Source organism: Protopterus annectens, chromosome 4.part0 (genome assembly GCF_019279795.1).
Source record: "Protopterus annectens isolate FY-2018-M chromosome 4.part0, PAN1.0, whole genome shotgun sequence".
Classification (NCBI taxonomy): domain Eukaryota; kingdom Metazoa; phylum Chordata; order Ceratodontiformes; family Protopteridae; genus Protopterus; species Protopterus annectens.
Window position 1 is genome coordinate 1077204639 of NC_056733.1, and position 17509 is coordinate 1077222147.

The window sequence follows — 17509 nt, forward strand, 5'->3', positions numbered from 1 at the left end:
TCTATATGAAAAAAGGCATCCGCCAAAGCATTTTGGAATATATGCAGCCTGTACTGAAACCCATCTGGCCAAATTTCCTAAAATGTGCTGTTTTTTAACTGCCTGCAGTTGAAGCAGTCTATGGTTCTCAGGTCGTATTTGTAAATTCCTAAGCAGATACAATATATGAGGCATTATCATTGTCTTCAAAGCCTGTATCTTTCCTGAAATAGTATAAAACAGCCCCAGTTTATTGAATTAATGCCCTTTTAACTTGGATATCAGGTTCAAGAAATTTGTATTGATGATGTGTGACCAGTTAGTTCGTAGTAAGAGGCCTAAATAATTAGAGCATAAAGACTGTATGTTACCAGACAGGCCTATATTATATTTTTCTAGGCCACATTTTGATCAAGTAGTTTCTTAAATATTACACCTTAAGCTGGAGGCCACCCCAAACTTAATTAATATCTCCAACACACCCATTACCACTTGGGGGATATCAGTACTCTGTAATAGGCAGTCATTAGCAAAGAGATGGGCCCTATCTGGTAGGTGCCTCTGGAATTTTGTTCTACTTCTGACAGGCCCCCATTAATCAAGCCCATAAAAGAAGGTATGGTATATAAATTCCTTATCCAAGTAGTGAAATTCTCCCCAAATCCCCATTCTATTAAATCTTTCAAAGTCCAAAGGCTTTGGAGATATCAAAAAGAATAATATATGGGCACTCATTCTTCATTCCTGACCTTACAAGGAATGCAGCCAGTTCCCACTAGTTTTCCATAGTAGCTCTTCCCCAGATGAATCCATTTTGACCCAGCTGGATCAGGCAGAGAAGCGCTCTATATAACCTGGTCACCAATACTTTAGTGAAAAAGTTTAATCCAATACTGATTAGGGATATATGTCTGAAATCTAACACACTTGGTACTCCATCCTTGGTTTCTAGTATTAAAACTAATGCTACCTGATTATGATGTCCGTTGGAATGATCAAAAAATCTGGAGCATTATAATGTCATGCAAGGACATGTCCTATAGTCTCCATACCCTATTTGTAAAATTCAGACAGGAAACATCTGTGCCTGGGGTCCCATGTAGCTTTAATTTTCTAATAGTTTAACAAATCTCTTGAATTGTTATGGTGGCATCTAAATTAAGTCTCTCTTGATAGCCCAAGGATCTGTCCACAGCTGCCATTATATCCCAATAAGGAGTACTACATTGCTCCGTACCTTGTAAATCTGTATGGTATTTTACAAAGGGCTGCCTTATCTCTGAATCCCTTATCACTTCCTTCCTTGACTGGTCTTTAATCACCAGTGCCCTTGTCCTTGGGATCCATTGATTATAAAACCAGACTATACATCTAGGATCACTCTCTCTCTTTTCAGACACCAATATTGCCCCCTCCTCATAAATTCCATCTCTGCCCTCATTATCTCCAGTATTTGTATCTCTGCTCCCAAGAGTTTCTACCTATCAGAGAGTGAGGTGAGTTTTTTTCTGATGAAGACTTGAATTTTGGGTCGAAAATGCATTTACTGTTTTTTGGCGTTATTGGTGTTTCGTGAATAAAGTGCTTATTTTTACACAAGTGGTCTTGGTTTCCGACCTTCATGTGGGCACTCTTTGCAGGACTATAGTTTTGGTTTTACCTATCAGAGAGATTAGTGTCCTTTCCTTGGCTGACTACTTGGGCTTGAATTGCTGTCAATTCCCTTGACTTGACTACTACTGTGTATTGCTTTTGAATCTTTCTTAAGCCCTTCATTTCAAGCAGATCACCCCTTATGGCAGCCCTATAGCCTTCTCATTGATCCTTTGACCCTGTACAACCACACAAGCACAGCACGACACAGCAACTGAAGTGTACAATCTTTATTCACAAATGGTTTAACGCTTTCTTCCCACTTACAGGGACTTCCTCAGAACAATAAATAATCACCCACCCAGAAATTTATTTCCTGTGATTCCTTATCAAGAAGGGTGTGACTGGTTAGAAACTCAGTTGATTAAGACGGGTATTTATGATCAGGATGATATAAATAAGTATGTCCCTCTAATGGAGGTTGTATTGAAAAATAATTATATATATTTTGAAGGACAACGTTATAGACAATTAAAAGGAGTGACAATGGGGGCGGCATGCTTCCCCATCTTTGCTAACTATGTTATGTCCATCTGGGAACAGCAGTATATAATGGATATGCCTTTTTTCAGTAAAATTCAGTATTATACTCATTTTTTTGGATGACCTGTTTGTTATTTGGAAGGGTACCAAATCGGAGCTTAAACAATTATATGAATATGTGAACAATGCAGAAACATTTTTGAAATTCACCTATAATTATAGTGAAACACATATTACATATCTTGATGTGGACCTGTCCTATAATAAGGTATATAAAACATTGAAGTCGGCTATTTTTAGGAAGCCCACCTTCTCCAATTCCTATTTGGAATTCAACAGCTGGCACCCAGCCCATCAGAAAAAATCAATTGTTAAAGGGAAGATGGTATGAGCTGCCAGGATGGTCACCATAGATAATGAATTAATTGATGAACTGTCCTTTATCCAACAGTCATTTTTTTAAGAGAGGATATCCTTTAGAAGTGCTAAATAAAATAAGTGAGGAAGTCAAACATAAACGTAGGATTGGTTATTACAAACCATTATTAGCAGGTGGTGAAGGGTTGAGTGTTAGGTTGCAGAATAGGGAAAGTTGTAAGGTGAATAACTATTCTGTGAGTTTTATCATAACATTCAACCTGGATACCCCCAATATAGTGGCAATTATACAAAACAACTGGGAGATTTTGAAATATGACAACAATATTGGACAAAGGGTAGGTACAATGCCTAAGGTGGTCTATAAAAAGGACCAGTCCTTTAAGAATATATTAGAAATAGCTGGCTATGCCAATAATAGGCATCAACATAGAAGTAAGTGTAATTTTAAGTGCAGAATGTGCACATTTTGTCCATTTATTTTGGAAACAGGTGACCGATATAGGTTAAACAACACTTCCATACTTATTAATGGACATTTTAATTGTTGTAGCCTAAATGTAGTATATATGGCAAAGTGTCAGCAATGTCCTATTTTCTATGTAGGAAAAAACAATAGGCAGTTTAAAAACAGAATAGCTGAACATTTGTTGGATGTCATACATGGCAGGTTAACTAATGCATTAAGTAGACATATTAAAGTATACAAGGACCACAAATTTAAATTCTTGGCCATTCAGCAGGTGGTAAAAGATTCCCAGGGTAGAAATATGGATATTCACCTAGATATATGTGAACTCAAATAGCAATTGCAGTTAAACACAACTGAGTACCCTGGTATAAATGAGACCACTGCTATTACATGTGTTTTAAAATTGAAGAACATTTTAGGTTAAAAATGTTTTTTAAGTGTATTTTTATTGCATTACATATATTTGTTTTAAATTTATACATATAACTTTAAATGTTGGTTGGTAGTTAATTAATTAATTGATCAATCAAGTATATGAATTGTTATATAAAGGCTGGGTGGGTAATTATTTGTTGTTCTGAGGAAGTCCCTGTAAGTGGGAAGAAAGCGCTAAACCATTTGTGAATAAAGACTGTACTCTTCAGTTGCTGTATTGTGCTGTGCTTGTGTGGTTCTACAGTTTTTCAGTCTTTGACCCTGTACAGTCAGATACGAAATGCTTATCCAGAACATCGAAGAACTTACTGATGTTGCCTTCTGTAATGGTCCCACCACCATCCTTTTAACCTTCTTTGTTCTCCTACACTATTAATAGTGAGGGAAATCATAGTGTGATCTGGTATAGATGTGACACCTAGTACATGAACTAGAGATGATAAAGATACAATCAGTCCTTCAGCTTTGAGTTGTCAGTTTTCTACTGAAAGTTTTTGTGTCAATTTCAGGGTGGAATTCATGTCATATGTCAACTCAATCACTATTCTCCAGCCAGTTCTTTGAAAAAGTCTGATTTATCTTATGGGACTCCCCTCTATGAAACAGAGCACTATATTAAAATACCCAGTAAGATACCTGACGCTGCTTCACACAGGTTACTTCCAACCAGATTGAGAAGAGATTTCATAAAAGGATACCTCATCTGCATTCAGGCCATAAACATTTCCAGTGATTCACTGTTCTCCATGTATACTTCCAACCTAGATTATTCACCTGCCATTTCCAATCTTAAGCACCTTTCATCATTTTCACTTTTAAGGTATGCCTAAATAACACTGCCACTCCTTCCTCATCTCCACATGGTTTGTGATCCATGAAAACCTGTCTATATATCTAGATTTTAATTTAAAGGAGTCTTTTATTTTCAGTTTTGTCTCCTGGCGACAGATCATTTGGGTTTCTTCTTGTCTGAGCCTTTGCATTATTCTGGCTTCCCTTATGGGGTAAGAGCAACCCTTAATATTCCATGTGATAAATTTCAGGCTAATGTGACATTCTGTAATGAATGCTTATTAGTTGTAATTAAATTCATAAACTGCTGAAGGGCCTAGTGGCCATTTTATATGTCAAGTGATGAACTAGTAGAAAAACCCTGCTGACTCTTTCTCCAAGGTGACAGTAAACTACATATTTAAACAAGAATAAAACCACCAACTCTTTTAAAACCATTGAAAAAAACAGTTAAAAGTTGATGTTTTAGCACAGCAAAAACAGACTCACTACTCCATCAGTCCAGATGATGTTGATTAACATATATGTGTCTTCAAAAAATTGGATGCTGTAAACAGTTATACAGAGCAAAGTTAATAGGCAACCGTAACAAACAACAGCGGTCCTTCCCCCCACCTATGTACATGTGAACACACTGTGTAACAGTAAAAGGGCCCATCACCAAGATAGCAGTGTGGAATGTCTAGAAACCATCATACACTGAATTTAAGGTAGAAATGACAGCCAAAAGAAAAAGAAACATGGTAGGTGCTGAAGGAGCAAGAAAGACAAGAAAACTAGATTAAAAGAAAAGGCAACAAGAAGAGCAGCAAAGTAAAAGGTGGGAAATGGAGAGAGGAGGAGAAGAGAGAGTGTGACCTTGCAATACTGTGATAAAAATGAAAAAAACAAAAGCAGGGAGGTGTTCCTCACCATTACACATGACTGACTCCTCATTATCGACAACTATTCTAAACAGAAAACACGACATTTAGGAGAAAACTTGCTGACATAGACGTATCAATACAATTGACTTCTTACCATTACAAAGAAGGGGAAAAAAGCAACGAAACCAACCTAATGGTGTAACATCATTATTAAAGTAATGTTATTATTAACTTCAGCTACACCTGTGGGTGCACTACATGAATGTTGTGAAAAATTGTGCAAGCAAAAAGGATTATTAACAAAATAAAAAAAACATATGTACATTGTATAGCTAATTTCCACCATTCCCCGCACTTTGTTTTCCTCCCTTTAACCCAGCCAAATACGGCGTACTTCAGCAGAAAACAATCAAAACTGTTTAATGAACCATAACCTTTGTTCTGTCCTGATGCTCTACAAATGAACTAAGTATAACAGTGCCAATATCATCCATCAGCATCGCTTTTGTCCAGCTTTTTCAGGCCAAGAGAAGACCAGCAATGTTCAACTGGAGAATGAGTAGAGCCCAAGAATATCCATGACCATCATTTATGACTAGATGAAGTCGATTTTTTCCTTCAAAGTGTGGAATTCTAAGGATTTATGTCTAGTTCATGGGCCTTGTTTCTTCACTGATCCTGTTCAATCTGATCCAGATCACCCAGTTTTTTTAAAATAAGGATGATTCTGTGTGCTCCATTTACTTCTCTTTCTCCTATATTTTATGATCATCACTGGGTTGGTCTTAGGGGATCACGGATGCATTCCTGGATACTTACGCCACTCAATGCATGAGGAGAACGCTTTCCTAAACCACCTTGTTGGGGACAGCCTGACTTTAGTGCTGTCTTTTAGAATGCAGTGAGTCCACTTCCTGAGTTGAAGGACACTGCCTTTTGTTTCTTGCCATTGCCAATTCCATTTCCTGATTTGTCCATCCACCTTCCTCCTCTCACTCCTCTTACAAATCATGTAATTGAGATATCACATCACCCAACAATGGTTGTGCTTCTTCACAAGATTTTTGGATGATTCTGTCTCTCTCCTTCTCTGCGGCCAATAAAGCTGGGTATAGAATAGTGTTTTTTTATCCAACATCAGTTAAAGCACCGCTGATTGGAAACATTTTTATTCTTTGTACCATATAGCAAATGTGAATAGTCTGCCACAAAGAAGAGACAGTATTTGCCCTATTTAGCTCCTCTATTTTTTGTCTATAATGCAGAAGCTGGTTTCTGGTCCTGGAGGAGTTGAATGCCATCAAAACATGTCTGGGCAAACAGTCATTCTTTTTACGCACCCCTACCAGTGAATTGTCTCTATTGCTGGATTCAAATGATGAGGTATACTTTGTATTAATTGTTCCAAAAATACACAAATATCTGTTTTATTTTCTGGCAGGTCTTTCACTTTAATATTGACCCTCCTCAACCTCTTCTCCAAGTTATCCACTTTTTCTATTTGGTTTTAAACCGAGTTTGCAGCTCCTTCATCTTCTGCTGGGAAGCATTTACATTCACTTAGATATTAACAATAGAATCTATTTATATTACCGTAAAAATAAATGAATTATACAGTGGTTTTGTGAAGTGCTCATGGTCATGTTTCTTTGATTGCAGACATTTTGTTTCTTGATGGTTCACAGATTATTTTTGTAGGGGATTAAAGAAGCAGGTTACTGTAATCTTGATTTCTTTGGCAGAGTAAATTAGAACTGCATTACCAGTTTGCTGAATGCAATAAGGCTTTTTATAAATAAGTATTATTTTTTCCCATAATGTATGGTTATGTAATTAATAATTTTTCTTATTATTTTTTCAATATCCAGGACATGGCAAATCCATCTCCAATGCATATTTCATTCAATGATAACACTACCATTTGGTGTATTCAGCAAGTTATTAAATGTAATTTCATCAGAAGCTAGTATTTATCTCAAGCAATACCATATTATTGTATCTGTATTTCTTTTCTTTGTTACTTCTTTTTACACTTTTTGTGCAATCATTCATAGTGAAGTAGTCCTTCTTTTATTTTCTCATAGCAGTTTGTCCTTGTAAATGCAGAAACCTGATTCATTTAATAATAAACATGTCAGGCTGTTAATACATCATAAAACCCAACCTCCTCTCTGTCAGGCATTATTGTTTACATCATTTTCTATGACAAGGCAGTCTATCAAGTGATCGGTACAACTGAGAAATGATATCTGAAAACATGCTCTTCACTAAAGGCAATTCTGTGTTTCTTTAGGTTTTAGTTCGCTTTGTGTATACAGTCAGTAAAGGTTACAGGAAAGTCACCTACCACAACTGGCGTCATGGCTTCAACGTTGGACAGACCATGTTTACTCTTCTCATGGTAAGATCTTTTCTGAAGCTTCCTCAGGATATTTGTATCTTGAAGTACATGATGTAAGAACCAGCTTGCATATGATTTTAATAAAGGAGACTCAAACTACTTCTATTTTATTTTAAAACTTTTAGTAGTTGTCAATAAACACTATTAATTCTTTAAGTTTTTTTTTCTTCAAAATGCTCATCTGGAATTAGATCAAATTAAATTATTAAACATGTTTACTTTGTTTTACTACCTAATCTGCATACTGTAGAAATATCCATAGCACTACTCAGGCCTAACTAGAGTGTGCTCCATCCTTCTTGATTGAACAATTTTTCACAACATTTATGTAGCGCACCCACAGGTGTAGCTGAAGTAAATATGGGTTTCTTCCTACCTGACTCTAGTGACACCCCTATAGGCCCAACACACCAAGGTGGCAAGAATGACAGATTTTATTCTAGGTGACACATCTAGTTTAAAAGGCAATAGCACAACCACAAACAAATTATTTCAACAGTGCACCAGTTAGCAATAAGGCAAGGTGAGCTATACATGCAATGAAAACATACATTCACCCTCTTCCCCAGAACTCAACAGAAAAAGGTCCTAACATTCAAACATGCACAAAGAATATCAATGAGCAGTAAAGCTTTATAATGCAGCAATACAAACACGGAAAAAATACAATGTCATTAAGCAATAAAAGAGTTATAATACAATACAGATATGAGAAAATGCAATGTCATTGAGCAGCAAAATTCTTGAAAGCAGCAGTCCTAACATGAGCAAAATGCAATGTCATTGAACAATGAAGATTTATAATGCAACAGTACAAATATGAGAAAATGCAATGTCATTGAGCAGTACTAACACCCTCAACCCCCTTGATCAATTCTAAACAAACCAACTATGAAACACTCTATTATACCCTGTTCACTGGCCAGTGACTACTTACAGTCTTGCTGCTGGCATGATGGGGCCCAAGTTGGAGCTCATATGGATCCCAGTTATTTGTAATCCACAAAGCATTTGGGGGGAGAATCCACAATCTTATAAAAATATAAAATGACAGCCAGAGCCTCTCACCACTCCGTTGAGAATATCCTAGTGACCAGGCACCATGGTTCCTCTGATGAGAAAAGTAGAAAAATCACCTGCCAGAACTCTGGTAATCATCTATGGCTTCTCTGTACTAGGCCCAAAGGAACTCCTTTTCTTGCTGAATCATATGCAGGCATGGAACTGCTGGTTTCAGGCTTCTCTCCTGATTCCACAAAATACCATCATCCAGGATTTCAACAGAAGACAGACACAATCTGCTACTCCACGTCCCTGTCCCAAAGCATTAGAAAAGAAAATCCAGTCATACTGCAAGGCCCTTTTTCCCTTCAGCTCCCTGTTTCAGTCTTCCCTCCTTCAGTTGGTATCTCAGTCCCCCCTTTCACTTTTGAAATTGCCTTTTATATTCCTGAAAAGAGCTCCACCTTGTGGTGTAATGAATAAAACTACAGTCTATTACTTCTATAATGAAATACAGTGGGAGCTACACTCATAAACTTTCTATGGTTTTTATTTGCAGAGTCTTTTCTTACATTGTTTTTTTTTTACTCATATACACCATGTACAAGAACAAGTTATGGCTTTTCTCCCCGGGCCTCCGATGAAAAAGGGTTTTATGCCCAATCGGACTCTCTTGGTAAACAAATGTAAAATAAAATAAATAATAAATAAATAAAGTTAGGATGCTCTATCATTTGTCTAACATTTAACAATTCTGTAATTGTGGCTCTGGACTGGATTGTGGCTGAAAAATATCCATTTGTCTCACTCTTTCCATCCAGTTAGCAAAATAAAATGAATATATGTGCCTGACCACATACAGTATGGTCCACTTGGAAACCATCCATTTAGATTTGCTGTCTCCCAGTGGCTAGCTTTCCAGTTAGATTCTCAGTGTGGATGTTGTCTTTGCAGAGTCTGTATTATCTCCCTGCATTTAAAGGGCCCCCATTTCTTCCCACATTCCAAATACAAGATGATAGGCAGAATGGTGATATAAGGCAAGTTCTAGGTATGCATGCCAGTGTGTGTCACACCAGTGATGTGTCAGGAATCCCTAAACATGAAAAAAAATCAGGACCTGTACACGCTTAGAATCTTTCACTGTCTGAAAACAGAGGAACAAGAATGTCATAGTAGCCTTTGTCTGCCAATAGTTGTTACATTTCTATGTGTGAAATACTATAGGTTTCTAGGAATATGTTTGATATGAAATGTGTATGCATTTGATTACAACCAGACAATACATGGGTTAGATAAACCCCCTTAATGTACCTGTGACAAGTCAAAAATATGTCTAACGTATATTTTTACAAGGCAGTTATTTTCTGCTAAATATGAATAAAATCCAAGTAGGAAAACATTACATGTGAGTGCAATGCCCAGAACTTTGCTCTGTATAGGGTTAGCCATATCTGTGTTGGAAATGTGCTTCTGATAAAATCATGATGATGTCAGCAATTTCACAATACCATGAAAGTAGGAGCATGTATGCTGCAGGGAGAAATATGATGTCTGGATGGCTGGCTAGGGGTAAAGTCACAGTTATTTATTTTATTTTGGTACATAAGTTGTAATTGAGATACTTATATAGAGGTTTTTTGTTAAGTCACTTTTTACCTATATTAAACCCTGCATTTTTGGATTAATGGATTCACGTATGGAGCAGGATTCTAACACAATGAGTGGATATCAACATTGTAATGAAAATGTTATAAAGTGCTAAACAAAATGTATAGAAGACAACCACTGAAGTGGGGGCAATCACGCACCACCCCAACCCCTCAAGACTTGTATACCAACTCCAAGGTCGCACAACAGTGGAGAAAAAAAGCAAACTCCACTGTCGGTGAAAGTAATTTAGGCAAACAGCACTTAATCTTTTTGCTTTTGCCAAAATTACCTTTATCCACGTGACATGTTGCTCAAATTATATGCTACCAATCTAAATGTTCTGATGACATTCATTGCAAGAGGCAATCATCTCTTGTTCTGAGCCAGTGCTTTAATGTAGTGAAGGCGATGGAGGTTTCCAAACAGTGAAGGATCAAGCAGTTATAGGCCAATTCTCCTTCCTGAGAAGAAGTGTTGCATTTTCTCTTTCCATAGATGCACACCCTGGTGCAGACCAATGGCTGACCCTAGAAAGAAGTTAGTATTAATGTCAAAGCTACCACTGTTCCCACTGAGATGTTAATCAGTATTGAAGACCTGAATTAGAATGATTGATATCTGACTAGGGTTTCCTGACCTGTCAAGACTTGTTAGTTAATTCTCGGCCTGTATTGCATCAGTCACTCCCCACAGCTAAGGTCTCTGACTGACCCCCCACATGAATGATGGTTTCTTGCTCCATCCTTGCAACTCACCTTTGGATCCTTCAGTCTCTGAGCCTAACAATAAATTGCTGTGAGGTTGATTTCCCACAGAATCAGTGGCCCACCCACCAAAGAGTCACATGTGGAATATGCAGTAAGGAGCATTTGGGCATCCATGGTTGAAAGAAAGGGGAATGCATGGAGAACAGCTGGAAGCTGCACAGGGTCAAATGGGGAGAAGCCAAAAAAAAAAAAGGCAGTGGAACTTTGATGCCCAGAGGGAGCTTGTAGGATAGTCAATCATACTTCAATCATGCACCATTTAAGTGAGCCAGGATTTTCAAGATCACATTTTGCAGAAAGGAGCTTTGTTTGGGATGTTTTTTTTTTTTCAGGCTACATTTTTGACTTTATCAGCAGATTGGGTTCTATTATATTTTCATTTCAGACTTATTGCTGCAGAGTGCTACAAATGTGATGCGGTGATGGGTGTTTTTAGTAGCTGGTGATTCACTGTTTGTGGCTTTCAGCAGTTTGTTGTCAATTATGGTGGCTTCATTTATTATAGTTTCTGTTAAATGACATGAGCTTTGTGCAATATCAGACTGCACCCCACAAATATAGCAACAACTCTCTTTCTCATAAATGTTTTCACTATTTATAACAGAAGATTATGATCGAGTCACAAGTCATAATCGGTTTATTATGTGTTTGAGATATGGGTAACAACAAATTTCACTTGAGAGGTAAATCTTATCATCCAAGTCAAGAACACATAATAAAGGGTCATGATCAGAGACCCAATCATAATTCTTTGTAGTACATGGTGCTTTAACTGGTCTATATACTAACAATTAAAGAAAGAAAAGAAAAGAAAAAGCACAAAGTGTTTTGCTGGCTTCCAAAGCCATAAAGCACTTAATGAGTGCTGTCAGAAACAGTGTGACACTCTCTCTATCTTATATTACAGAAAGTCAGGGACATATTACTGGCACAGATAGCAGGCAGAAACAAATCTGTTTTTAATTCTGCCACTGTCATTTGTTGGCCAGTACTGTCAAGTTTAATTCAGTAGTGCTATAGCTGATTTGAACAAGTCAAGCAGGGGTGCTTAACAATTGTTAAGACTAGGTCTCACGCTACGGAAGTGCTTCACTAATTTGACTTTCTCTAGATATTGGAGTGCAATCACTGAGCTCCATGCACTATAAATCTACAAATGTGTTGATTACAGATGAGGAGTAGCAGTAAAAGTGCAGCCTAAATTTTTAAAACTATTATAACATAAAGCAAACCAAAGCTAGTTACGAAAATAAAATTGTCAAAGATTCCAAAGACAACCACAAGGCATTCTATAGCTATGTCAAGAATCTAAATGGCAATGCTCAGATCTGCTCTGAGCTACAACAGAATGGCATTAAATATACTGATCCCAAAGATATTGCCAATATCCTGGCAGATTGATTCAGTGCAAACTTCACCCCCCTCTCACCCTCTAAAGAGCCCATCTCAACACCGAAAGATTGCCAAATTTCAGTAATAACAGCCACACAGGTAAAAAATCCACTCTCCAAAGCTAAGAATACAGCATCCATGGGACCAGACGACATCCCTGGCTGTGCACTACATGGACTATAAAATGAACTGGCACCTCATCTAAGTGTCATGTTTAATCACAGCCTCACCTCAGGCTTCGTGCCCACTGAGTGGCGCACAGTTACAGTTATCCCACTCCACAAGGGGGGATCCACCTTGGATCCCAGGAACTACCGCCCCACCAGTCTGACGAGCCTGATCTGCAAGGCCATGGAATGTATAATCATGGAACTTATAAACAAATACATTGGCAACCTTCAAACACTGGACCCCATGCAGTTTGGGTTCGTGAAGGGTCGATCTTGTCTCCTGAACCTGATTGACTTCTTCGAATCAGTCTTCAGAGCCATGGGCAAGGGTAAGGTGGTCCACACAGCCTATCTGGACCTTGCCAAGGCCTTCGACACCATCCCCCACTCTGGAATCATTGAGAAACTTACTAAGCTGGGCATTAATCCCTAAATCACTTGATGGGTTGCCAACTGGCTTACTGACAGAACCCACACTGTAAAAGTAGTTGACTCCAAATCCAGCTCCAGACAAGTGACAAGTGGAGTACTTCAGGGTTCAGTCCTGGGGCCGCTCTTGTTTGGCATCTACTTCTCTGAAGTACAGGCCAACACTAAGGGACTCTGGCTAACACAGTTCGCAGATGACTGAAAACTGGGAGCCATTACTGAATCCCTAAATGATGTGGATATTCTTCAAAAGGACCTTTCAGAAACAGATGCTTGGTGGCAGAGCCATGGGCTCAAGCTCAATGTCAAGAAATGTATAGCTATCCTCTTTGGGAAAAAACATGTACCCATGAATTACCACATAGGTGGCAGTACACTAGACACCAAAAGCGTGATAAGAGACTTAGGGATACAGGTGGACAGTGGTCTAACTTTCAATAACCATGTTGCCACAACAGTCAGGAAATCCTTATATCTGGCACACCTCATCACTAAGGGCTTTTCATCCAGAAAAAAGGAGGTCATTGTCCCACTGTACTCATCCCTCATTAGACCCATTATAGAATACAATGCCCCGTTTGGTATGTACCTCTCAAGACATCTGCAACAACTGCAAAGGCCACAGAAATACCTCACTAAAAGAAAAACAGGCCTAAAGCAGATGCCCTATGCTGACCATCTAAAAAACTCCACCTATACTCTATTGCATATCATCTACTCAGAGGCGATCTCTGGTTAACATACAAGGCCATGTCAAACCCAGAGCTGTTGGATATGCTACACTAAAAGAAATCCCAATCCCTCAGAGACACAAGCTCCAGGGATCTAAACCTTGTCATCACAATGAACAAAACATGCTGGAGGGATAGGTTCCTGACTCAGAGACTCCCCAGACTCTGGAATAGACTGCCCATACATGTCAAGCAGAGTGCCTCTTTGGCCCTCTTCAAAAGAAACCTTGATGATTGGATGGGAGATAGGAAATTCACCCCAGGGATCATGTCAGTTGCCCTGCTAGACAGGGGTCCAGGGAAGTAAATACTGTGGGAAGAAATAGCCAGGGAATTGTTATGGCTAGGCTTGTATAGGCCCTAGGGCTGATAGCCTAGTACCAACCTATGAACCTATGAAGATCTTCTTGTGGATATAAACTATGTTGTATGCTTTTTTTTCAGGCAGGTTAAAAATGTACCTCTGCATGATGATCAGGGCAATAGTTCTAGATTTATGAAATATATTTAGAACTATTGCTCGCTCCATGGCTTACAGGGCTAAAGCCTTAACTATGCCCTAGATGTCACATTGTTGGTAAATGGTCTGGATGCTGGAGTTGATAGTGAGAAGATGGGAAGGAATTCTGAGGCAATGCCTGCTTGCCTCTTTCAGGAGGAAGGGTGTGGCACGCCTGCCTGGGAGTCATATTCCACTCTAGAATCCCAAAGAGAGATTGGTAGTCATACAGATATGTTTGACTGAATTGGAGGCAGGGCCTGAGGGATTATGTCACAGACAGAAGTGGATGCTATGCCCTTATTATGGCTAACTGTACACCAGACCATTAAGCACTTCTGCTTATGGGCAGTGGGGCTGGAATGTGGACACAAACATCATCTTATTGCCTGGATGCTGGACAGACTGTGATTGTCTCTCTCTGGTTAGGCAATGACTATGCAGAGTCACAGCAATCTGACAGATGGTCTGTAGGTATGGGGGGCAAACAAATTTATATATTCAGAACTATTTAAAAGTGAATAATTTATCACAGAATTTTATAATCCATCTCAGACAGATGGCCTTAAAATGTAAACTGAGATGGTTTGGGACTGTAGAAAATTCTTACCTTTTCTACATACAACTTTCAGAAAGCTGAGCTTTAACATTTTTGTCAGTCTCTCTGTTACAGTCAGTGAGATTTTACAATATCCTTTCTCAGTCTCACACAGCCTTCAGATGTCATGCCATTGACAATATTTTAAAATACACATCTTGCACCAGAAATGTGCAATCTCAGGAATTTTTATTACATGTGAACACTTCTCGTGCAATCTAGTCATAGTAATTTGTGATATAAAATTGAAACAATGAACACATGGCTGTAACTTTAAAATTAAGCACTAATTCAGTAGTAACTGTGAGTCTACTTCAGTAGATTGAATATTCACTAACCAGACTTTCATATTGCAGAGACAAAAAGGCTGACAGCCCTATAACACCAATGTTCTGGAACACCGGCTTTCCACTCCAGGTAAGTAACTGCTTGGCCAACTTGTTGATCTTTGCCCCTTACTCCCACAGTAGTGTGATCTCAGAGTTGGTATATTTACTTAGGGGTGTATGGGGAAAAGTCACCCACATGGGTGGGTTTAATTTGCTTCGGTTTTATTTTTTTTTCAGGATGGTCAAGTGATTACTTACCTGGAGTGGAAAGTCAGTGTTACAGGACGTTTGTGTTATGGGGTTGTCGGCCTTTTCGTCTCGGTAATATGAAAGTCGGGTAAGTGAATGTTCAGTCTACTGAAGAAGACCCATAACTGCAAAGAAATCATACAGATGCCATGTGTAAAGTATGCAGATAATACAGGGTCTTCACATTTCAAAACACAAATACTCATTCACCAGAAATTAGCTTTCTCAGAATACATTTGGTTAAATAAATGTTAGTAAAACTTAGACACATGAATTTTATTCACAAACAAAAATGTAAATTATCAATAACATTCCATAATGTTATGAAGTTATGTAACATATTACAAAAAATTCAGGACTTCTCCAAAATAGTAACAAATCTATTTTAATGAGTGGTTTAAAATCATTTTATTTAAAGTGAAGTTGCTTTACAGGTTTTACATTAAAATGTACAGTATTGTTATACTAACTTACAATTCTGCAGTGCACTGTGGTAATACAGTCATGCTAAGGACCATTCCATAAAGAAATGTTACTCCTTAGGTATGACTACAGAAATATGGCAATGAGAGGGTCTGGTGTTGTGTGAGCTTCCACGGATAGCATCACTGGAAGAGGGTGGGACAAGTACAGTTGTGATAGAAGTTTGGCTGTTTTACAGGAGACTCTCATACCAGCAGGGGGTTTCCCTACAGCGTGATGCAATCAAGGCATTTTCTTCTTTTTTCTAGAACACTGCTGTGTTGTTCAGCTATGTCTGCAGAGTAATATAAAAGCAGATGAGGGGAACCATGGACCATCATTTTGTACATGATAACCTTCCAGTAGTTTACTGTATTGGGACCACCATGTAGTCTGAAGTGTTCCATGTTTTGAATCCTGTACAATCAGAGAAAAGGTTCATTTGCATATGTACTCTGTGAATGGAGTACAATGTCTACGCAATAGCATAAGACGTCATATAATGTCTTATCCTACTATATCACTTCTTCTATCAAATGCAGCAGGCATATAATGGTTATGAATAGCTCCAAGTTTTTAGTGTACAGAAGAATGACCTCATCATGGTTCACAGAACACCATACTGAGCCCTAACTAGAAACCTAATAATAATAATGTTGTTGTTGTTGTGTCTTTCAGCTTTTCCCAGTTAGGGGTCGCCACAGCGGAGCTCCGGTCCGCTAATGATTGGTAGTTGATTTTTACGTGCCGAGTTACCAGCCCTGGCGCACAACCTTCAACGAAGGTACGCCCATTCATGCATGTCTCCACGCAGAAGACGCTCTAGCTGAGAATCGAACCGGACAGCGTCTTACTGTGAGGCAACAACACTACCAATAATAATAATAATAAATATGCTACTATATTTATGTGAGATGTATATATTTTATGCATCACCTATCATTTATGAAAGTGGAGTAATATTGGGCAGGTACCATTTTCTACTACATATAATAAATAAATTGTGAAACCTACAGCAAAAGAGCACTAAAATATATTTAAGAATAGAGCCTGTAATAACGAGGGAGCTGTACTGAAGAAACAGATGCCACTGTGGCTTATAATGTTGGGGCTTAGTATCTTAATCGACTTCATTTATTTTGATATTTCCAGTGCTATTATTTATTACTGAATGTGCCTCTCTATTATGCTGTTTCTATGATTCTGCATTTATCTTTCTTTTTTCCTATTCCTTTTTTCAAGACAGGAAATTTAAAGATATACTACACAGATTTAGAAGCCCTTGCTATGGTCACTGCAGCCCTCTGTCATGATATCGACCACAGAGGTACCAATAACTTATACCAAATGAAGTAAGTAAATTATCTGTTTAATGCGTCATCATTCTTAAGCACGTTACCTGCTTTAACAGCCTGTAATGTAAAAGTGTATCAGATAACGAATCTTTCAGTGTTATTAAAATATGAATATCTTACTTTATACAATGTTTTCTATTTCTATTTCTCCAAACAAACATACACACACAAGCACCCAGAAACGCTCATAGTCATGTGCATATATAACAAAATATACTGAATATATAAATCAGAATAAGGAGTACATTACTGTGTTAAATTAAACCTACCGGAACAGTAAATATCAAGATAGAACAGGAATGCATAACACATCATTCAGAAACAAGATAAAGCTGTAACTCAGTTAACAACAGTTATAGTACTGTTTGCGGAATCATGGTGCATTGAATACCATTTCAGTTACACAATGAAACA

At 38.1% G+C, this 17509-nt stretch overlaps 1 protein-coding gene across 1 annotated transcript in view; it reads left to right on the plus strand.

Moving 5' to 3' along the window:
* The window catches only part of LOC122800395 (rod cGMP-specific 3',5'-cyclic phosphodiesterase subunit beta-like), a 1051627-nt gene that overhangs the window by 744155 nt on the left and 289963 nt on the right, over positions 1–17509 (plus strand). The window contains exons 11-12 of the mRNA XM_044069844.1: positions 7352–7459; positions 16983–17092. Coding sequence (XP_043925779.1) covers positions 7352–7459; positions 16983–17092 — 218 coding nt within the window. The remainder of the gene's footprint in view (positions 1–7351; positions 7460–16982; positions 17093–17509) is intronic.